General features: G+C 52.0%; 7 protein-coding genes across 7 annotated transcripts; 6 read left to right on the top strand and 1 right to left on the bottom strand.

Moving 5' to 3' along the window:
- Positions 1-163: 163 nt before the first annotated feature.
- MCPA (Metallocarboxypeptidase A) lies at positions 164-1,670 on the top strand (the record flags this gene model as incomplete). The annotated part of the gene is made up of 5 exons (XM_036640380.1): positions 164-479; positions 562-791; positions 843-925; positions 997-1,307; positions 1,363-1,670. 5 exons carry the CDS (start codon positions 164-166, stop codon positions 1,668-1,670), a joined length of 1,248 nt encoding a protein of 415 aa, XP_036493990.1.
- An 811-nt stretch (positions 1,671-2,481) lies between these two features.
- On the top strand, positions 2,482-4,831 carry chyD-2 (Amidase chyE; the record flags this gene model as incomplete). The annotated part of the gene is made up of 4 exons (XM_036640379.1): positions 2,482-2,707; positions 2,765-3,327; positions 3,378-3,636; positions 3,690-4,831. 4 exons carry the CDS (start codon positions 2,482-2,484, stop codon positions 4,829-4,831), a joined length of 2,190 nt encoding a protein of 729 aa, XP_036493989.1.
- Positions 4,832-5,014: 183 nt separating this feature from the next.
- Positions 5,015-6,801, bottom strand: eqxH-5 (Cytochrome P450 monooxygenase eqxH; the record flags this gene model as incomplete). The annotated part of the gene is made up of 5 exons (XM_036640378.1): positions 5,015-5,451; positions 5,523-6,122; positions 6,181-6,249; positions 6,304-6,394; positions 6,439-6,801. 5 exons carry the CDS (start codon positions 6,799-6,801, stop codon positions 5,015-5,017), a joined length of 1,560 nt encoding a protein of 519 aa, XP_036495151.1.
- A 799-nt stretch (positions 6,802-7,600) lies between these two features.
- On the top strand, positions 7,601-8,431 carry asqE-3 (Short chain dehydrogenase asqE; the record flags this gene model as incomplete). The annotated part of the gene is made up of 1 exon (XM_036640377.1): positions 7,601-8,431. One exon carries the CDS (start codon positions 7,601-7,603, stop codon positions 8,429-8,431), a length of 831 nt encoding a protein of 276 aa, XP_036495153.1.
- A 2,539-nt stretch (positions 8,432-10,970) lies between these two features.
- plb1 (Lysophospholipase 1) lies at positions 10,971-13,011 on the top strand (the record flags this gene model as incomplete). The annotated part of the gene is made up of 4 exons (XM_036640376.1): positions 10,971-11,031; positions 11,092-11,736; positions 11,789-12,199; positions 12,251-13,011. The coding sequence occupies 4 exons, from the start codon at positions 10,971-10,973 to the stop codon at positions 13,009-13,011; spliced, it is 1,878 nt and encodes a 625-aa protein (XP_036495158.1).
- Positions 13,012-16,050: 3,039 nt separating this feature from the next.
- Positions 16,051-16,875, top strand: CGCS363_v008526 (uncharacterized protein; the record flags this gene model as incomplete). The annotated part of the gene is made up of 1 exon (XM_036640375.1): positions 16,051-16,875. The coding sequence occupies one exon, from the start codon at positions 16,051-16,053 to the stop codon at positions 16,873-16,875; it is 825 nt and encodes a 274-aa protein (XP_036495159.1).
- A 3,554-nt stretch (positions 16,876-20,429) lies between these two features.
- On the top strand, positions 20,430-21,635 carry oxd-3 (Phenylacetaldoxime dehydratase; the record flags this gene model as incomplete). Its single annotated transcript, XM_036640374.1, has 1 exon — positions 20,430-21,635. One exon carries the CDS (start codon positions 20,430-20,432, stop codon positions 21,633-21,635), a length of 1,206 nt encoding a protein of 401 aa, XP_036495155.1.
- Between the last annotated feature and the right edge of the window lie 811 nt (positions 21,636-22,446).

Below are 22,446 nucleotides of genomic sequence, written 5' to 3'. Positions count from 1 at the left end.
CTCATGCTTATAAAATGGGGTCTTCTCAACGGCAAGATCCTTCGGCAAGGCCTTCCTCACTCTTAGTGCCAAGCCCCAAAGTCGCGACGTTTTGCCAAACTTGATCTTGGCTCCCGGAGCCATTTTCAGTATATCGTCGACGTCCTCCACATCCTACCTCACCATGAAGGCTTCCATCCTATCGGCGGCTGGGTTCTTCACCCTGGCCCTCGCCACCGTGGTGCCGAAGTCAACCAAGGTTGACTACAACGGCTTCAAGGGCCTTCGCATTACTCTTCCCGAGGACGCAGAGGGTGTCGCTGATCAGATCAGCGAGCTGGCGGCCGCCATTCTCAACCCCGGATCCAAGGGGAAGCTCGACGTGGTAGCATCTCCTGAGAAGGTCGATGCCATCTCTCAGCTTGCTGTCAACACGACTGTCCTCGTCGAGGACATTGGTGCCGCTTTCGCTGAGGAGGAGACTGCTACAGTCTATGCTGGTATGTTCGCGATCTGTGCAGCGATCTGACTGATAAGGTCGTCCAACGTTGCGTATTATGACTAACCTCAATCTTCCTACAGTTCCTAGCGAGACGTGGTTCACCGCGTACCACAGCTATGCCGACCACCTTCAGTTCCTTAGAGACCTTCAAGGAGGCTTCCCTAGCCAGTCTGAGATTGTCACTGTTGGAACTTCCGTCCAGGGTCGTGCTCTGACGGGTATCCACATCTGGGGCAGCGGAGGCAAGGGTTCTAAGCCGGCCGTCATCTTCCACGGCACAGTCCACGCTCGCGAGTGGATCAGCACCATGGTAATAGCCCATCCTTCAACACTCATTTGTATCAGTCTAACTCGACGGTAGACCACCGAGTATATGGCTTTCCAACTCCTGACCAAGTACTCCACCGATTCTGCGGTCAAGGCCCTTGTCGACAAATTTGACTTGTAAGTGCGAACGTCTCGGGTGTTTCTCGGTGCATGATTTGGGCAAAGGCATAGGCTGACACATAATCAAGCTACATCACTCCGGTCGTCAACCCTGATGGCTTCGTTTACACCCAGAGCACCGACCGTCTGTGGCGCAAGAACCGTCAGACCCAATCCGGCAGCAGCTGTGTTGGCCGTGACCCTAACCGCAACTGGCCGTACAAGTGGGAACTCACTGGCGGCGCATCTACCAACCCCTGCTCCGAGACCTACAAGGGCGCTGCCGCCGCGGACACACCCGAGATCAGGGGCCTAAAGGCTCAAGTCGATTCGCTGAGCGCCAGCAGGGGCATTCAATTCTACATCGACTTCCATTCCTACGGACAGTACATTCTTTGGCGTAAGACTCTTGACCTTCTTCAATTGGACTATATCACTGACATGATCAATCGCAGCATACGGATATGACTGCAGCTACGTCGCCCCAGATGACGCTGCTTTGCAGGCGATGGCCCAGATTGGTGCCACCGGTATTCGAGGCGTGTCCGGCACGTATTACACGATTGGAAACGCTTGCCGTGCGCTGTACGCCACTACGGGCGACAGCACCGACTACATCCACGGTGTTGGCAAGTCGAAGTATACATACACCCTGGAGTTGCGGGATAGGGGAACTTACGGATTCTCTCTCCCTGCCAGTCAGATTCAGGCTACTGTTCGCGAGACCTGGGCGGGTGTTCTTGCTATGCTGAGGGCTGCTTGAGGACATGCACCAAACTAGGGCTCTACGAGACTTAGCGCTGCAGTGACTCTTAATTAGTTGGATAATTGACATTGCATGGATCTCAGCCAAATTTCGCCTGCGAGTCATCGCTTTCGAATGTCATTTTTTCATAGTCACTACGGATTACCGTGAGGTCCTGCGCAAGGACCACCACCTATTCATGCTCATCATGAGCCGTCCTTTCAGCAACAAGCAACATAAGCTTTGCGTCCCGCCCGATACGTGAGAATCCGACTCATTGCCTTGCGGGAAACCAATCGCTGTTTTGGATCAATAACTGCAATTAACAACGGAGACCCGAGTCATAAGATTGTTATGCTTTTCATTATTGATTAAACAGGAAAGATCACGGCGGCAATACTCATATCGAGCCTTGACCCACTACTACAAACGTGCCGGCCAACTCTCGCCGCGCATGTCCTTCGAATCTTCTCAATCGCATGACAACGCCCAATGATTAGCGCGTATAGGCCTTTTCATGCACAAGTCAAGTCTGACAAACCCCAGATTTTAAGCTTCTCACTCCCGGCCCTTCCCAATTCGGCCCCGGCCCGACGGGATAGATCCACATCGGGCCCATCCGCCCGGACCCATCTCCACACACCCCGAAAGTCTCAGCCCCACGGGCCGCGCCGGAGTCGGGACAACTGTCATTGATATACGACGGCTCAGAGCTGTAGGTGCTATTGCTACAATCGGTCATTTCTGAACAACGCACGGAGCAGAAGCTCGGACCGTTCTTGACTCAGTATCTTCATCAAACTGCATTGCTGATCAAACACTCGCCAAAATGTGCGGTATCTCGGCCTGTCTCACCCTCCGACCAGGGCAACATTTTCACACCGAAGCCCTGAACGGATATGCCAGCGGCACCAATGGTGCGGCAGAAGCGCAGGCCAACGGAAAAGTCAAGGCGACTCAGGATCTCAGGGAGCAGCTGAGCAAGAGCCTCGAGGCGATCTCTCACCGTGGACCAGACGCGCAGGGGGTCTGGGTCAGTCAGGATGGGTTCATCGGTCAGTGCAATGGTGTGAAATGTTTGACAACCTGTCATGATGGCTGACATGTGTCAGGACTGGGTCACTGCCGATTGGCCATCAATGACTTGACGCCCGACGGCAACCAGCCTATCCACAGCGACGATGAAACAATCCATGCCATCGTCAACGGGGAGATCTACGATCACGATCGTATCCGAGAGGAGTGCAAACAGCGGGGCTACAGGTTTAGAGGTCACAGCGATAGTGAAGTGATCCTGGCACTGTACAAGGCCTACGGCGCCCCGCAGTTTCTGGAGCACCTACGCGGCGAGTTCGCCTTTGTGCTGTACGATGAGGCAGCTGGCAAGGTTATCTTGGGCCGTGATAGGTTCGGTATCAAACCTCTACTATGGACGATTGTCCACCAGGAAGATGGCACAGACAAGTTGATCGTTGCACCTGAGGCAAAGGCATTCCTGCCCTTGGGCTGGAAACCTCAATGGGATGTAGGTGCCATTGTCGATGGCGGATGGATGCAAGATGGCCGGTCATTATTCAAAGGCGTGAAGAAGGTGCCACCAGGACACTGGATGGAGATTTCGAAAGACGGCGTGATGCAAATTCATCAGTACTGGGATGCCGACTACAAAGACAAGGTGACTTTGATCGGTGACATCTTTAGCGACTACTGCTAACATGGCGACAGACCGAAGGGGAGACAAGGAGCGTGGATGAGATGGTCCTCGGGCTCCGTGAGAGGCTTACTGAGGCTATCCGTCTTAGACTTCGCGCTGACGTGCCGATTGGTATTTACCTCTCAGGCGGTATTGATTCATCCCTAGTCGCGGGAATCGTTACTCACCTTGTGAGAGATGAGGGTATCAAAATCGGCAACAAAGATGCAACCAGTCGAATCAGTTGCTTCACTATCCAATTCCCCAAAGAGTCAGGCTTTGACGAGTCCGGTATGCTCCTAGGCCATTTTGGAGCCCATGCACCACTGACTGAAGTTGTCTAGATATTGCGGAGAGAACGGCACAACATCTTGGAGTCCAGATACAGAAGACACAAGTCAATGAGAGCATATTGGCGGAGAACTTTGCCGATTGTGCATATCATTGCGAACACCACCACTTTGATCTGAACTGCGTTGGAAAGTTCACCCTGTCATCGCTCCCGAACGAGAATGGTGTCAAAGTGGTTCTGACCGGTGAAGGTGCTGATGAGCACTTTGCCGGATACGCCTTTTTCCCACCGGACTATCTGCGCGAGCCAGACTTGTCGATGCCAAGCTCACCTCTGGTGATCGACTCGGAACTTCGTCAGAATATGCAAAGGTCCACTGAGCGGGACATAAAGCTACTCATCCCCCGCGCCGGAGCCTTCGAGCACGGTTGGGAGTCTACACCCGCGATGAAGAAGGTCAACGACACACTTTTGCCCCCATGTATCCTCGCATGGCACCCTAGCATCGACATCTTCTCTCCATGGGTGAGAGAAAACGACAGATGGACAGACCTTGACTGTAAAGACGTCATCGTCAAATCCTTCAAGCCAGCCATCCACGAAAAGATGCAAAAGAAATGGCACCCTCTCCATACGGCGCAATACATCTATAGCAAGGGGCCCCTGCCGAACGTCCTTCTCAGCTGCCTCGGCGACTTGACAGAGATGTCCCACAGCGTTGAGGCCCGCACACCGTTCCTCGACCACAAATTGACAGAATACATCAACAATCTCCCCCCGAGCTTGAAGATGGCGTACACGCCTGACAAGATCCCGCCCGAGCGCCACCAAGGGCCATGGTGGGAGGGCATCGGCGTCGCGTCGCAGGCTCTCACTGAGAAGTGGATCCTGAGAGAAGCGGCAAAGCCCTTCATCCTGAAAGAGTTGTACGAGAGGCAGAAGCACCCGTTCACTGCACCGATTGTGTGGCCCAAGGGTGGGCCATTGCACCAAATGTTAGAGAAGACACTTACGCAAGAAAAGGTGGAAAATTTGGGATTCGTAGATTACGAACAGGTCAAGGAAGCTTTGGATAGAGGTTTCGGGGACAAGGCCGATGTAAAAGCGTTTAGAATCTTGCTTTTTGTGGCCGCTTGGGTCACTATGAGCGAGCGCTTCGGGATTCCGAAGGCGGTGGTTGGGGACTGGTCTTGATTGAGCACCTAGTAGACAGCTTAATTGACTTATCAACCTACTTAGTTGACATTTTAAGGTTACTGCTTTCGAATCGCCCAATGCTCTTGAGGTAGCCTTCCAGTTTGGACGTAAGTGCCTTCGAATGTAAATTACAAACATGGGTGCATAGAATTGTCTTGGTTTCAATCCCACATTCAGCATTCAGCATTCCAGCGAATCCAAATCGATTTCTTCCTTGCGTCTCCGAATCAGGAACCTGACGTTGGGATCCGGCAATAACGCCATGCCAAAGGGCACAGGGGTCGGGTCTCTCGTCTCATCCGCCAACTTCCAGTCGTATTTGAGCAACAGATGGGCCAGGGCAATTTTGAGTTCATTCGCAGCGAAGAACCTGCCTGGACAGGCATGCTGGCCGTAGCCAAACGCGGTATGCTTTGGGCTGGCGCTCACGAGATGGGCATGCTTCTCCTCGTCGGTGTTGCGCATGCGCAGAAAGCGGTACCCGTCGTACTGTGCCGGATTATCATACCACTCGTCATCCCACATGTGTGTGTTGTTGATGATCACGCGCTGTCCCTTGCGGATGACGAAACCGCTGGAGAGCTCGATATTCTCAGTGGCCAAACGACGCCATGTACCTGCGAATTAAAAGTTAGCAACAGCTCTGCGGGACAGTCGTGATGAGCTTGTCTGAGAGGTGTCGGTTTACAGAGTAATGCAGGCTTGAGTCTTTGCGACTCCTTGAGTACGCTGTCCATAAGCTTCAGGTTGTTAAGCGCCGACTTCTTCAATCCCTCTGTTCCCAGCACACGCACAAGCTCCTCGCGCAGAGGCTGGAAAAGCTCTGGATGCTGAGCCAAATCCACCATTGTCTGCTGGAGCAGGTCGCTTGTCGTGTGTATCGCGACGAGCGAAAGGGTGATCTGCTGTGTCGCTGGGTCGTAGTTATCTTTGAAGATTTGACTGAACCACTCAATCGCATCGTCGAAGGTTGCAGTTGTATCACCGGATGCGACAGCTTGTGCCTTTTTGGCATTTCGTCTCTCGATTTGGGGTTTCAAGACCTGACGGGCGTGGGACAACAGCCGGCGGACTTCCCAGCACGAGGGAAGGAACCAGTGAATCAATGGTCGGGACCATCTGGGATACTGTCCGAGCTGATACCCGACGCCAAACGCAGTGACAGTGTAGTCGGCACAGGCTCTCAACCACTCTTCATCGCGACAGAGCTCTTCTCCCATAAAGACTCTGGTCGATAGACGAGAAACAATTTTGATAATCTCCTCTCGAGGTACAAAATCATGCCAATCTAGTAACTATCGTCAGAAATGTCTTGTGACGTGTAGAACGATTGGACTTTGCAGTACCTGTTGAATCTGTCATAACCTGGCGCAGAACAATGGTGGCTTCGTCGGAAATCGGCTTGGTCAACTTCGCTGCGAAGTGATGTCAGTGCAAACACTCCGGCGCTTTACCAAGTATGTACTAACTGAGAGCCTTTGTGAGATATTTTGTCACCATTTGTGGGTGACCCTCCTTGGCCAAAAATGGATCAAAGCCGGGGATGTAGCCGTGGCCGTCCTACTCATATTAGCCAGAGAAGAAACATAATTTAAAACGCTTACATCATTGGATGGGGTTATGAAGTCTAGGCGCGGGTCATTTCGAAGCTCTTGGAGATAGTCTGCAGGAAGCACCACAAGACTGCCCCATTCAGAGAGTATCCTATATGGATTCTTCCCAAAGGTTGCTTTGGCCTGAATCATGAGCAGTTTCCCATTGTGGATGAAATCGTTTACGCGACGCTGGTTAGTAACTTCAAGTGCCTTGCGAGGGTTGACTTCTGGGAGACTCTGGTCATGACCGGCGACAGTGTAGAAAACCAACAAGAGAAGAAATCCGGTAATGATATAGTGAATAGGTTTCTCGGTGGGCGTAGACGCCATAAAGACATCTGGGATAAAGCTCGAGAAATGGTTAGCTGACATCTTCGCTGGTTTTTGAATGGTTGTCATGACTTTAGAATGCTCTGAACAGTTGTCAGGGCGTTCTGTTTTATATGTCTAGCTCAAAGGAAAGGTTTCCCCACGTGAACCGAGTTCAGCATCAAAAACCTAATCATCACAGGTGACAGGCGAGAGTTTCCAAGTCTGTTCAACTTGAGTGATAAATGATGCGAATTGAGTTCATGCAGAACGAATCTTCAAATCCAATGGCTTGCAGAATTTCTCCCTGCTGAAGTCCGCACAACATTTCCGGCACCGCATATTGTTGCTTGCATGTTGGCGCAAGACGGATGCCGTGAACTCCCCGAACTGCCGTGCTTACCACTGATACTTCGGAGACTTTACGTCGATCGTGGGGCCCCTCGGTCGGGAGTTGCGCCGGCCACGCACGGTGGTTCCTCTCGAGGAGGACAGTAGTTCATGGGGCGACGCTTTGAGTTTCGGCGACTAATACCAACTTTGCCAGCTGAACCCCACTCTTGCCGGGAGCCCGGCCGAAATTTCCTTTCTCGGTGCCGTCGTGATAGCCTAGCTCCGCTCCGCATGCTCCATGTTAGCACCCGCTGCGCGATTCCTCCGCTTTAGTTGCAGGCATACGTTGAGCGGACTTTGGAGATGTTCAGATGTTGCAGAGCTGTGGCTGGTTAAACAAATATTGCCGCACGAGACTGTTTCTCATAAATTGGCTCCCGTCGGCCCCTGTTTTCAGCTTTTATTAGCCAAAGTCTTCATAAATTTCGCACTCTTTCGCCCAAAAACCTGAAATTTCAGCAATGCCAATATGACTTCGTCTCCCAGCTCTCAAGAACCTTGGTCACTCGTTGGGAAGACCGCCATCGTTACCGGAGCATCTCGTGGCATCGGAAAGGCTATCGCCATTCACCTAGCCCGTAAGGGTCTTTCCAAGTTGGCTATTACCTTTGCAAGCAACTATCAAGCTGCACAAGACACTCTGGACGAGTGCCGCAAGCTCGGAGTCGAAGGCGTCGTCGCCATCCAAGCAGACGCTCTTGACCCTTCGTTTGGGGCAAAGGTCGTCTCTCAGACTCTCGAACACCTTTCCACCCAGTCGATCGATATTCTTGTCAACAACGCCGTCCTCGGGGACCCCTCAAAAGTGCAGCCAGTCAGCAACACAACACTGCCGGTCTTTCTTGAAGTGATGCAGGCGAATGTCTTCGCCCCCATCTCTTTGACCACCGCTGTCCTGCCGCATTTGCCACCTTACGGGGGCCGAGTTGTTACCATATCGAGTGTGCTGGCTTATCAGGCCAACTTGGATCCCACCATGACTTATGGAGCCAGCAAAGCTGCTCTTCAGAGCTACACGCGCTCGCTCGCTGAACAGTTCGGCAAGACCACCAAGGCTACCTTCAACAGTGTCATTGTTGGTCTAACGGCGACTGACACGATCAAAAACAGTCAGGATCTGCTTCCTGCAGGGTATATGGAGGGGCAAATTCGAGACACAACGGCGGCTGACCGCATCGGGGTCCCCGATGACATTGCTTATGTTGTTGGGTTTCTTGCTAGCGAAGAGTCCCGTTGGGTCAATGGGGCTGCTGTTAGTGCCAATGGAGGAAATCGCCTCGTGATGTCTGCTCTCGGATAACACATGTGCTTGCCTTGAAACTTTCAATAGAACTTTCAATTCAATACTATCGAGAACAATAATCGCACTTATTATAAAGCTCCTCGTCCGGTATCACCAAATTGAGGCTCAATTATCCTGACCAAGGTCCTGCTGTCCCAGACTGCCTCACGCATGCGTGCTGAGCGAAGAATATCCAATGCTCGTCGTCGGTGTCTCTCTTCATCGCTATAAAAGCAGATAAATGACACGGATGGCGAGATGTGGCTCTCGAGGGTGAAGATGGGATGTTTCGAGGAGAAGAGTTGCAACACAAGTTCAGCTTGATCGAGAATCCTATCTGCTTGCTCGGGAGATCCGCTGGGAATCTCGTCGAGATTAGTTTCCCATACGCGCCGCCGTAGTTCGAGCATTGCGATCTCATGACGTTCGCGCTTAGTTGGCCCTCTTTTCTCGGCTTGTTGGACTGTTTTGTCGAATCGCCGGCTCCAGATCCTAAATCTGCTGACGACAGGGCCTATGTCGAGGCCGTCCGCATACGATGGGCCATAAGTGGCGTTGATTTCTGGATTGGCAGCCGCTGGGTCGTATCCGTTCACATAGATCGGCGGTTCAGAGGCCTTTTGTTGGAGGTTCTTTTTGTAAGCCTGGGCTAGGATGAAGGCCCTGTTGTGGTATGTGGCAAGGTCGATGTAAGATCATAAAGCGAGTCTCGGGCGACAGTAAGATCGCGAAAAGATTGCGATGGATTACTGGGTTCCTTCTCAGTGGGCTTTATGTAGGCCCTTAAATCCGGCACGACTTCGTCTTCTTTGTACAGAGACGCTTGAACGCCAATGCGGGCAAACAACCTGGCGATCTCCTCCATGGAACTCTCTACACCAGCGGCCGTCTTTCCGGTCTCGGTCAAGAGATGAGGAGGACTGGAAGTGATCAGTCTTGCACCAGATCTTAGATGCTGTATGGATTCGTCTGGACGACCTCGAATGTTCTCGAGGCAGTAAAACAACAAGGAACAGGTGACGATTGTTCGAACGTCCATCACCCCAGATAAGGTTGCATTTGGTAGCAGATGGCCAATGGCTTTGTTATACTGCTGAACAGCAATGCTTTCTAACTGTTCTCTTGCGTCGGATGCTGAAGGGTCAGAAGCCTCCAGTAAGAATGCTCGATGAGCGACGCCGAGAGCTGTGGCGGCACATCTCACGGCCGGGACTGCGTTGCCCAGAGGCAGAATGTGCTGGTCCCAGAAACAAGTGGAGTAGGGCGGCAATGCAAGATCCGGGAGGGTGCATGTCCGAAAGTGGTGAAAGAAGGCCGAGTCTGTATGATCCCGTAGAGCATCAGGGTCGAGGCATGCCCGAGGTAGAGGTAAAAGAGATGACACTTCGTTCCTTGGAGGCGCGCGCGTCTTTCGTGACTTTTTCTGGGGGACTTGCTTATCTTCCGTTACGGGATAGCCGTCGCATACCACTTTGCTGACCTGGCCTGTTCTTGATTGGTCCAGCCGTATATATCAAACGATGGGTTGTATTCGATTCACATTTCTTGCAAGTCGGTTTGGCCTCGTCACATTTCACGTGGCGAATCCTGATTTTGGAGGAACGAGGTCAGGATTACGACGGAGCCAATAGGATAGAGTTACTCACTTGCTGTGGATGGATATGTACGGTCAGTTGTGCTGCTTCTTAGCAATGGCGTGGAGTGAATGGACTGCCACCTACCATGTCAGACAACCTGTTCTAACCTTGGGAGCCGAAGCTCTAGTGTACTTCGGCTTTGTCCGGACATCCATCGCGCCGCTCATCTTGCAAGCAATTTCAAATCGTCGCAGACTCAGGGTCCAGGGGATAGAGACTCTGTGCCGGGCAAAATGTCAGGCCTGGAAGATTTGCTGTTGTCGGCGCAAAAGACTTGTGTTACTCAGACAGAGAAAAAGTGTCATTAGAGGCCGGGCCGAGCTGCTAAGCCTTACCGAACCTAGCTGTGGATCACGATAGGGCCGATCGATCCACAGCACACAAGCTTAACAGCAACGACGTCCTCCCATTGGCTGCGTCGTAAAAACAGGGGTGTTACAAAACCATGTTTCAGGCGGGCTACAAGTGGCAGCGCCTTCTCGAGCTCCACCATCATATAATTGTTGTGCCCATGAATCATGAATTCAGTAATATGGATCGGTGAACCTCAAAGGTTTTTCTCTCCGGCTGACTTCCTTCCTTCGATACCCACCATGGAGAGGAGAAGCCTATCCATGAGCTATCGTGATTGCTCCCAATGGTTATGTTGTCGGTCATTAGCCTTCGCATGAAATGCTTGTGGAGCAATTCCAGTCCCTCGGGAGAAGCTAACGCAGCACGCCAAGAGATGGTACCCTTGATGGAAGACGGGCGAGGCGACATGTTGGTTCCGCAAGTCCGTCCTCGAAAAAAATGATGAGACCCAAAATATGATTCTACTCACGTTGGAAAGAGTCTATATAGTGAGCCACCCCTTGGGGAGATAGGCTGGGAGATTTTGAGTACAATCTATCGTTAGAACCTCTTTCTTCATAGCAATGATGCTCAATGCCCTACTTTTATCGCTGGCGGCTGCACCGACACTGCTGTTCGCGGCGTCATGTAAGTCGTTTCAACCAGAATTGCTCCCCAGTCACATCCAACTGACACTCCACGGCACAGCAAACAGCTACGGAACCACGACCATCGACTGCCCCGTCAACGAGCGGCCCGCGATCAGAGACTTCCAGTCCCTCTCCGCAGACGAGAAGCTTTGGACCCAGAAACGACGGGCGAATACCATACCTGCCTTGCGCGATCTAATCAAGCGACTTGATATCGCCGACTTTGACTCGGACGGCTACTTTGACAGCGCGAAGGATGTCTCTGCGTTGCCCAACATCGGCATTGCCCTGTCAGGAGGCGGGTGGCGTGCTCTCATGAACGGAGCCGGAGCCATCGCCGCGTACGATCAGCGCACGCCTGGTTCTACCGGTGCGGGACAGCTCGGCGGTCTTTTGCAGTCCGCAACATACCTCACGGGGTTGTCTGGTGGCGGATGGCTCGTGTCTTCCCTATACGCCAACGACTTCCCCTCGGTGCAGAGTATTGTCGACACGCGTAACTCGACCTCCATTTGGCAGTTCCAGAACTCCATTTTTGAGGGGCCCGATATGGGCGACACCGGTTCTTCGAATGCTGGAGCATATTTTGAGGCGATCGTTGACCAAGTCGCTGCAAAGGTTGACAGTGGTTTCAATACTACTCTAACCGACTTCTGGGGCCGGGCGTTGTCGTTCCAACTGATTGATGCCTTTGGGAAATCCGGTAAGTCTTGCGACTCTGGGCTCTGCATACGAAATTGGCTTATTTGTCCCAGTTTCAACATTTTCCTCGATCCAAAACATGACCGGATTCGCTGCCGCCGAACATCCCTTACCAATCCTCGTGGCCGATGAGCGCGAGGAAGGCCAGTCCGTCCTATTCTCGACCAACACCACCAATTACGAGTTCACACCGTGGGAGCTGGGGTCTTTCGACTCCGTCGGATTTGTTCCTCTTCAATTTGTTGGATCCGAGTTCGAAGCTGGCAAAGTCGCGTCTCACGGAAAATGTGTGACTGGATTTGACCAGTTGAGCTTCGTCTTTGGAACCTCAAGTTCATTATTCAACCAGTTCCTACTCCATATCAACAGTACCGACATGGTACCAGCCATACTCAAGGATTCCCTGACCAGTATTCTTGTCGATCTGGACCAAACCCAAATGGATGTTGCCAATTGGTCACCGAGTAGGTCCCACAAGATCACTTGCCTGGAAAGTCGACTGACTTTGGTCATAGATCCATTCTACCACTGGAACAATGCAACGAACGCGAATTCACAGACGAAACAGTTGACTCTCGTTGACGGCGGCGAGGACCTCCAGAACATCCCTTTCACACCTCTGCTACAGCCCGCGCGCGAAGTCGACGTCATCTTTGCCGTCGACTCCTCAGCCGACACACTAGATCGCGAGGGGCCAAACTGGCCAAACGGAACTGCGATGGTGGCCACCTACGAGCGTTCGCTATTTCAAGACGACGGTACCACGTTCCCTCCGGTACCCGATGTTAACACTTTCATCAATCTGGGGCTAAACTCCCGTCCTACCATGTTCGGATGCGATGCCGCGAACCTGACCGCCAACAGCACCGCGCCACTGGTTGTTTACCTCCCCCATTCGCCTTACGTGTTCAACTCGAACGTGTCGACCTTCACACCAAGTTACCAACTCGATGTTCGGAATGCCATCATCCGGAACGGGTATGATGTCGCCACGAGGGGCAACGCTACGGTTGACGCGCAGTGGCCTACGTGCGTCGGATGTGCCATCATGTCTCGGAGCTGGGATAGGACAAATGCGACTGTACCCGGGGTGTGCCGTGACTGTTTTTCGAAGTATTGTTGGGATGGAGCAACAAATTCTACAACACCGGGTCCGTACACTCCGCGCATGCTTCTGGAGGCAGTCAAGGTGGAGGGCATCGCCGGGACGATAAAGCCGATGTCTGGACTCTCCTTTGTTGCCACAGCTCTAGCATTGGTGGTTATTGGGTTCTAGAAGAAGTATTTGGGAGCTTTGGGAATGAGGAAGGGTTCAGAAGTGGTAATCCATGGGCCGTGCCATGGGGAAGCTTTTCTTTTCTTGAGTGCAGCCGTTGCTAAAAGACAACTGTGCCCTGATAGTGTGCACGTGGCTTTTTCTTTTGTCGAAACAGTATACATTTACCAAATTGATAGACGCATTAATACTAGAAAATAAATAGTCGAATGTGGGAAGAATAATCTCGTCTTCGTCAACTTGGTCTGAAGCGAAATCTTCGGCAGACGAAAGATTCCACCCCGTCGATAAACATGTTTTCTTGAGGTCCCTCATAAGCATGGTTCATGATGAATATTTCAATTACGCTGTGCGTATTTCTGGTGGCATAAAATTTCGAGGTCCGGCAGTCTATGTGGTAATCAACCACATGCCTTAACTAGTCGTGTCCTCGGGACTTGTCACCAGACCAATGTCAGGCTTAATCGAAATTTTCTGAAGACAAATGTGACACTATCCACCTTGATTGCGCCTTACGAGAGATCCTACACTTCTGCCACCTTATATCGAAAAGGAAGCCGGCTGACACGATTGAGAGCAATGTGCGGACAAGTTCAAATTGATGTTGCAGCAAATAGTGGTCGTCTGAACGCGACCACTTGTTTTCAAATTTGTCTAATTTACAGTCTAAGTACTCCTCAAGCCGCACCCCACCGACATCAAATCAGGCCCCTGTCCCGTCTGCCCTGTCCTTCTTTCCGGTCCGATGAACAACGAAACAAGCGTCTTCTGAAGTTAGTTCATAATTTACACTACCTAACCAAACTCCTCATATAGTGACTTACAGATTGAGCCAGGTAATAAAGCACAAATCGACAACAAAGTACAGATGAGCGTCTCAGAGCCGCAGCCGCAGCGGAAAAAGACTGCCAGAGGCGGGAAGAGCAATGCGAGTATATATGCGCAGAAGTTGCCCTAGTAAATCTAATATCAGCTGCCAAAGTCTTAGAAGCCAAGATCCTGCACTTTCAAGAAGGCCACAGCACAGGATGGGCAGGAAAGGCCCAAGTAAGTACTCACCATTTTGAAAATGATGAAGCTCGGTCGATAGAGGACAAGTACCCGGGTTGACTGACAAGGCAACTTAGCGAATGCGATGAATAAGTGTGAAGATGGCTGTTGAATGCTGTGGTCAAATCGTACAGAGTGCTGGGTAACTGGCTGGCTTTTATCAGAAGCGGCTTTCCTTTGAATTGCAAGCCTCAATGATTCTCTGAAGCTGAATCTTAAGATTAAACCTGGGACTTTCTCCACGAGGTCACGAATGTAGGCTTGGACCATCCTAGTACAAAAGTTTCTGGGTTGCTATGATTGGCTGCATCGTAAAAGTCCTTAGGAGCGTTTCGACGCTACATGTGGTAGGCCCGTAAAACAAGGTGGGGCCACACCACTTCTTGTCATGACCGAGGGGCACACCATGAGAGTTCCAAATGTACGGCGGCCTCCGTTTTGATGCTTGGCTCGAAGAAATACTTCGTCAAAACCCTTGAAATCTAGTGTCACGGCAAGTCCGATTCCCACTTGCCAGCGACTGCTTGTTCATAGCCGGGATATTCATGCGACACAGGTTCCAAGTTTTGTGGCCGAAGATAACATCGCTGACCTTGGGATTGCCCCACGAAATATCTCATCGACTCGGAAATGAATCTAGCTTCTTAACGAGTCCAAGCAGAGCGAATACCAACTTGTATGCCCCAGTAGACGTTGTATTCAAGTCACAAGAAGGGACGTCGCCGAATATGTTCTTCAGCGAATGGGATCCGCTTCTTCGTATTCAACAATCGTATTCCATGTCACTTTGAATCAACCTCTACGTCTAGATGCTTTCACATGTCCAGTATGCGCCAATCCTTGTTTATATTTCTTGAAGGTGGAATTTTCTGTGTCGCCAGATGGTCTTGTTCAGGAAGGGGACATGGTTGAGTGTTTGTTCGTTGGGACTAACGACGACATTACCTCCTGTTATTCTCTTGTGGTCAGCAAATGCCTAACTGAGAGTAAGGCTTATCATAAGCGTGTTGGCATCTATATCATTAATCTGGAAGGCGATAAACAGACCGCTTCTAATATCACGGAAAAAGAGAAGTTACAGTCATAGAATTCATTAGACGTAGGGAATCTCTCTTCAATTCGATATCATGTGACTCAAGTCTGCCCTTTAGAAGACGAAATTCGTGACGGAAACTCCGCGGCGGAATGCACAAAAAAATGCAGCATACGCATCAATGATGCCAATGCCTACCTGCGAAGGATAGTTCGCAGTTCCCGAGATTGGAAGTTGGGCTTTTGGTAAATTACAGGCGCAGCCGGCGAGGCGTCTGAAGAATCGCCCTGAAACATTCTGAACAAGTTTTATATGCATTGCACTAATGAATCCCGCAGGCTTCCACTGTTGAGTGCCAGCAGGCGCTAGTCAAAAATGCCCTGCCGCAGCACATGCTAAGCCTGCATTTCTGTGCAGGCGCTCTGGTGTTGTATTCCCAGACAGGCAGATCTACGAAGATCAGATAGTACGCAGTAGCCCATGCACGTGGCACCCAGGCCGGCCAAAAGATGGTCAACGACTAAGTCAAGGTCTGACGTCGGCTTAGAATCTCAATTCCTACGCCACCGACCTCATTTTTGTACTTAGTGCGGCGTCCAGTGATCGCCAATAGGCGGTTGCTGTCTCACCCACCGAGTGACTTTGTATATCTCTTTGAGGATTAGTGGCTGGTGGCGCTTGGCGCCCCCAGCGTATTTGCCAAACTGGGAATAGCATCACCCTGCTACTGGGAACGTCACTGACGCCCAAACCTGCTATATAATTCTTGCCAAGCGACCTTCAAATTCACATCCATCTAGTTGGAGTCACCTCAACAAGAACACCACCGCTTCAACTTCGTTAAAACTAGGCGATAAACACACTTAAGTTCTTCCCTCAAAAACATCAAACTAGTTATTCAATTAGGGCACGGTATTGAGGCGTGCTATCCACATCATCTTTGTACCCTTTCAATCATGAGCTCAGTATCGTCTGGGAACTCCAACTACGGCGACGCGCCTCCTGGCTATAAGGAGTCGCTCGCCTCGGGAACTTTCGTATCACCCAGCGACAGTGGCATCATCAGCCAACTTGACATACAGGCCATTGGCTACGACACGAACCAGGCCCTCACGGGCAATGTGCTGGAAAATATCTCCGTCTACCGTGTTGGCTCTGGCGAGCTAGATTACACATCCATTCGGCTCAAGAAGAACTCCAACTCCTGCGCGCTCGTCCGCGGGTCCGACTCTAGCCAGACACCTCTAATATCAACGATTTACCGTTGGGGTCCGGGTCGGCGTCCCAGAATGAGGATCCTGTCCCCGGGAGCTGCTGCCACCGTGGAAGAGGCAATTGAATCAGACCATCTCGTGTGCGAGGTAGTTGAGGTCAAAAGTCGCAACATGATGTCGCGCACGCAGGAACTGAAGACGTCGTTCGGCACGTTTGAGTGGCGCTACGGTGGGCGCGACGAGCGCAAAGAAGCCTCTGAGGCATCCTCACTTCTGGTCTTGGAACGCACCGACGACGCCGCCCTGGCGGCGGCCAGCAATGGCAAGGTGGGCAAGCACGGCGTCCCGATCGCTCAGCTTGTGCGCAACGCGGATCTCCGCACTCCCGGAACCAGTCGCTGGATGGGTGGCAATGGCGGGCGCTTGATCATGAACCTTGGGATGTGGATGGATGACAAGAAAACGACAACCAAGGACGCCGAAGCTTTCATCGTCGCCAGTTGCATCCTAATGCTCAAGCGCGAGGCCGATCGCTTTAAGGACAACACGATTGCTGCTGTGGTTTAAGTCAGGCAAGCCAATGATATGGCTGCAAGTCAATCGTGACTTGATGTGTTCACGATGAGACAGCCGAGTAGAGATTTGATGAGCGACAAATTATGTTTATTACGGATGAATACCAGTGAAAGCAAGTACTCGAAGAAGAGAAAATGACAGAGGAGTTAAGCTTGTGCCATTTTCACACCTTAAACAAATTTGAGAGCGAAACATGCATTTACAAAAAAGCCAATGCTATAGGCAACGATGGTGAGGGTTGTGGATTTGAAACGCTGCAAATCCCCCAAGCTTGGATTCTAACATCCAGCTGTGTCGCCATCCGCGAATGATGCTCAAAATCGCCAAGTCAGGGTGAGAGCCGCGGCCAGGTTCGCCGATAACTGCACCGAGACGCGGGGAATAGCTATCCCAATAGGGAAGCGGATAGCTCCAGCCGACGAGATCGTCGACGAAACACCCGAATGGACTGAATACAAATTTTACCGCCGGGCACGCCATTTGACATCAAGATCCGTATTAAATAATAGGAGGACGCAGCTTAAGTCCCTGGTTGCTGATCACTCTCCCTGCATCTGATCTTCTCTAATCGTGCAAAGCTGTTCTCCTCCTCACGCATCAACGACATCAACATCTTTACGGTGTTGAGGATGCGGCTTCCTGCACTCCTTTCCCTGGGGTTGTTTGCCGTCGTCTCCGCGCTGTCCATCGAGCCGGAGTCGCTTCGTACAGAAGGCGTGACAGCGCCGCTGGGCATCCATGCGCCCAATCCGCTGTTGTCTTGGCGCCTCCAATCTGAACGCCGCGGCGATAATCAGACTGCCTACCAACTTCAGGCTGCCTCGACCTCCGACGGTTTCGATGCGCCTGACTTGTGGGACACTGGGAAGCTGAGCAATACTCAAGCTTTTGCGCCTTGGGACGGCAGCACTCTAAGTTCCCGGGACCAAGTATACTGGCGTGTTCGAGCCTGGGACGCAGATGATGTTGCGTCATCATGTCATGGTCGCGTATATGGACTACCTCGGCCGCCGAGCGACCGACTCGGTAATTGAAGGTGTTGGACTGAGTGACTGGGGCGCCGGCGACGGGAAAACTCCCACCGTGCCTATCGGGTTGACCAATACTTTTGGCTATCATCAGGCTGCGACGACTATGAAGCAGATTGCCCTCTGGCTAAGCAACTCCGAGGAGGCTCAGAAGTGGGAGGAATTGGCAAGCAGTATCGGTGAAGCTTTGCACAACAAATGGTTCATCGATGACACCAACGGCACCACCTCACAAGCGTACTACTCCGGAAATATCCAGGCGTCAAACTCTCTTGCGCTCGACTTAGGCGTTGTCCCGGAAAAATACCAGGACTTGGTGTTTGAGTCGCTTTTAACATCGATCGAGAACGCTACCTTCTATCCCACGGTAGGGGAGATCGCGCTTCCTAGCCTCCTTCGCGTACTCGAGGGCCGAGGTCGGAGCGACGTTATCTTCAAGATGCTCACCGCTCCAGGCCTTAGCAGCTCAGGTCTCGCCAGTTATCCCTATTCAATCGATCTAGGAGCAACGAGTCTCTGGGAATTTCTGTGAGAAATCATTACATCCCCGCGCCTTTCCTTCCAGGCTAATCTTATCTATCAGGAACGGGGGTCGCGGCTCGTCATTGAATCATTTCATGATGGGAGCTCCGGGCATATGGATTCAGCGACTCAGCGGGCTGGATACTGCGGCCGACGCCGTTCGATGGAATCTGATCAACTACGAACCCATAATGGAAGCCAACCTGACCTCGGCTTCTTCTAGTTACCTAACGCCCACTGGACAAGCCCGCGCCGCCTGGGAGCTTAGCAACAATGTCTTGACTTATGACATTGTAGTTCCCGTAGGATCCGTTGGTGTTGTGTCACTGGACGCTACCCAAGTGCAAGAAGGAGGCCAGGATATAAGCGTTGAGCAGGAAGGCGTCTTGGCGGTGGAGTTTGACCAGGCTGCTGAGGCCAATTGGAAGATCCGCGTAGGATCCGGGTCTTACCAGTTTTCGGCCGTCACGGCCTAGCACTCTGAGTCCTCTGTAGCAGCAACCTTGAACCTTGTGAAAAACATAACCACCAATAATAGTCTCTGAGAAGCGGGGTGTGAATGTTGAATGTCTTGAGTGGCTCATCATTGTGGCTATGCTATGGAAACTGTGGCTTCACACAACGGCCAAAATAGACTCGAAGATAAGAACCTCGGCAAACTTGACAGCTTGACAGCACAGATAACATGCAGAAATTTCCGGGTCATCAGGCCATTGCCACGAGAAGCCTTGCAGGCTTCGGGACAGATGCAGTTGCTTTCTTTTTCTTACTTGCATTGCCGTACATACACACGTGGTAAGCGAAATCCCGAGGCCTTGGGAAGGCCACCACAATAATCCCAACCAATCTATCACAGATTGTGCGCACAATCTGGCATCAAATCAGCCTCTAGTTAAATCTCTTGCTTCAGAAAGTTCATAGAGAGGATCTTATGTTTGAGGTGGACGGCCCGGAGACTTCAACACAATATTGCTGCGTCGGGATATGCATGCTCAATTGAGCATATTTACCGATGTCCAGACGTTGATTAGTTATTTTCGCGTGAAAGTACAATCAAACGGCTCCGAAAAGTCTTAAACTCAGCCGCTTTACCGAGAAAATGCAAGCGTAGTAACGTTCTTTTTCATTCCATCAAACTGCACACATCTTCCACTCCAAACGAATTGGATGCTGAGAGGAGGACTGAGCGCCAACCCTAGACAATCAAATGGATATTCCCACTTACTGCCAAGTTTCTTGCTTACCTTGACTTAGGTAAACCATGGCCTCGACGCTTAAAATTACTGAGCTGGACCCAGAGACGTTTTTATCGCAGACATGTTCCAACTCGAGACCGAGTATCCGGCAGAAGCCGTTGAAGAATTTCAGCGAGGGGGAGGCAGACAACAAAACAAGCCCCCACATCTCGAACTCAATTGGGAGATCAAAGCGTTGATCTCTCCCGCGAACCCCAGAGCCAGACCCACGGACGCCTCACTCGCGTATGTACGTACATGAGTCGGGGAATGTGACAGCGGGAGCATCGACCCAAAACGGAGCGAAGTCCCAATCCCCCGCCGCCAGCCACCAGCGGCATTTGTCGTAAATTGGGATGGGTTTACCGTATTGGCCCTGGACTGTGGGCGGTGACAACAGTCGCAGGATCTGGGATTCATGGGCCTGGGCTCGAGCACGGATGGGCTTTCTGCGTTGGGGACAGCCCACCAGGAGTGCCACATTGCACATCCACTAGTGCCTGATATGTGAATGCACAAAGGGTTTACCCCAGGCGCTGAAGCCGTCGAGATGGCGGCGGCCCTTTCCAGTCAGGAACGTCTCATTACCAATGGCCGCCAGAGGTGGGCTTCGAGGGCGCATCGCGGGTAAGCATTACCCGCGATGAACATGGAACATTACTTGTATAAAGCCCAAGCGGCCCGGACGTCAAGCAGCAGCCGGGTATCGTAGGAACTCCTGTCATTATCAGCCGATTATTCCTGCCGAGACACCGCAACCATGCTTCGCTCCAAGTTCCCTACCGCCCACCACTTTACGGTGTCCATTTTCGGAGCCCAGTACCACGCCGACTCACCTTCGGAGGAGAAGCTTGCCCTCATCAACCGATTCGACGGACTCATCAAGGGCGCTGCGATTCATGTCGAGGAGCTCGAGCAGAATGACCTCCCCTCCAAGGTCTGGATGAGCTACTGGGCCTCGCCTCAGGCCTTCAAGACATGGTGGGAGAGCCCGAAGACCGCCGCCTTCTGGTCCGCCCTCCCTGCCGATGCCGGATTCTGGAGAGAGACCGTCAGCATCCCCGCCACCCGTGGCATGTACGAGTCCAACAAGCCCCAAGCTTCCGGCTTCGGCCACTGCGGCGAGGCCATCCCCCTCACCGCGAAGACCGGCTACTGGGGTGCCTACCGCTCGCGCATGACCCCCGATTCCCCGGATGACAAGTTCGAGTCTCCCCTTCCCGCCGTCCCTACACCGAGACCCCTCACCGATAAGATCCGATCCGGCAGAGTCAGAGTCTCCAAGTTCCCCGACAACATCAACTTCGTCGTCGAGGGCCAGGACTACAGCTACATGAACGATAACGAGCGCGGACACTGGAACGAGAACTTCGACGGCCTGACCAAGCAATGGGTTACTAACGTCATGAACGCTGGCCCCGAGAAGGGCATGGTCAACGCCAGAGCTTGCCATGCTTTCGCCGGCGACAAGCAACCCGGAGCTACGAACGGCGCTGTCAACGGACACGCTACGAACGGAACGAATGGCGTGAACGGCACCAACGGTGTCAACGGTACCAACGGCCACACCAACGGCACTAACGGCACCAACGGTCACACTAACGGCCACTCCAACTCCATCTTCCCTGGTCTCGACTACATTCGCCAGGCCCAGATCCTCTTCTGGTTGGATCTCTCAAAGATGGAGTACATCGGTCGCTACGACAAGGTCCACGTCAAGCTCAGGAAGGACTTTTTCGCTGCGTATGGACCTGGTGGAGTTATGGAGGGCGGTGATTTGTTGCTCTGGGTTGACGTTGCAATCCTGAAGGGTGAGGAGATGGACGCTGAATATGTGGGCTGCTACGACGGTACAGGGTTCCTGGCGTACGACGATCACCCGTCATTCGCTAGCGAGGTGGTGGAGGCTTCGCAGCTCCCGTCCTTCTTCGACAAGCCCATTCCGTCCCAGCCTATTGAGTGGTAACCTGGTAATGTAATACGATTAGATCTATGAAGATACGATATTTTGATGCCTCTATTCACACTGCTTTTCCCGAGAGATTGTTGCTGGCACAACGCGTCATAAACGGAGGGTTGGTCCAATCTATGCAACTGCAACCATGTTCATCCGTACACGTAAGTTCGACACGAAGACAAGAGCTTCCATAAAAGCACTTCCATGCTTCAAGCCAATCAGCTCCCGTGTATTATGGTCGAGCGAGTCAGTCCTGGTCAAAATAGAGTTCAGCGGCTGGCGGTGTATGTCAGAAGTTTAACAGGGGCCCCCAGCAAAGGATCCATCTCCCGGCTCCCCTCCCCGGGAGAGACCGTCTCCAGCTTTCTCCACTTTGGGTATTAAAACGACGCACTTGCCGGCCGGAGCAGTCCATGACTGGAAAGATGCAGAAATGAACATATCCATGTTTTGCGAGAACCTACAAGGTTGCACGAATACCACAAAATTAGACGAAGAGGTCAGATCACTTGACAATCACTTCGAGTTGGGGAATGGAGTCAACGGAACACGGACGTCCCAGAGTCGCGGTTCAACGGCCAACAAACATATCCAGAGTCCACCAACTCCAGAATGCATATTGTCATTGCGTGATCGCGTAATTAGGAATGCTACTCTTGTGCAGTATCTGCAGCGGAGCTCATCTTCTAAAATGATACCACAACCTTCCATGTTCCATGCAGCGCCGCCACTGGCGGCAACGCATTCACGATCCGGAGGTCAGTGCGAACTGGACCCCCTGACGTGACACTTATTCGCTTGATCACTGTGAGATTTCACG

This window comes from Colletotrichum siamense (genome assembly GCF_013390195.1).
Source record: "Colletotrichum siamense strain Cg363 chromosome Unknown KSG_Cg363_contig05, whole genome shotgun sequence".
In the NCBI taxonomy this organism is placed as follows: Eukaryota; Fungi; Ascomycota; class Sordariomycetes; order Glomerellales; family Glomerellaceae; genus Colletotrichum; species Colletotrichum siamense.
The sequence above is the reverse complement of the archived record's forward strand: the minus strand, read 5'-3'. Positions and strand labels throughout refer to the sequence as shown.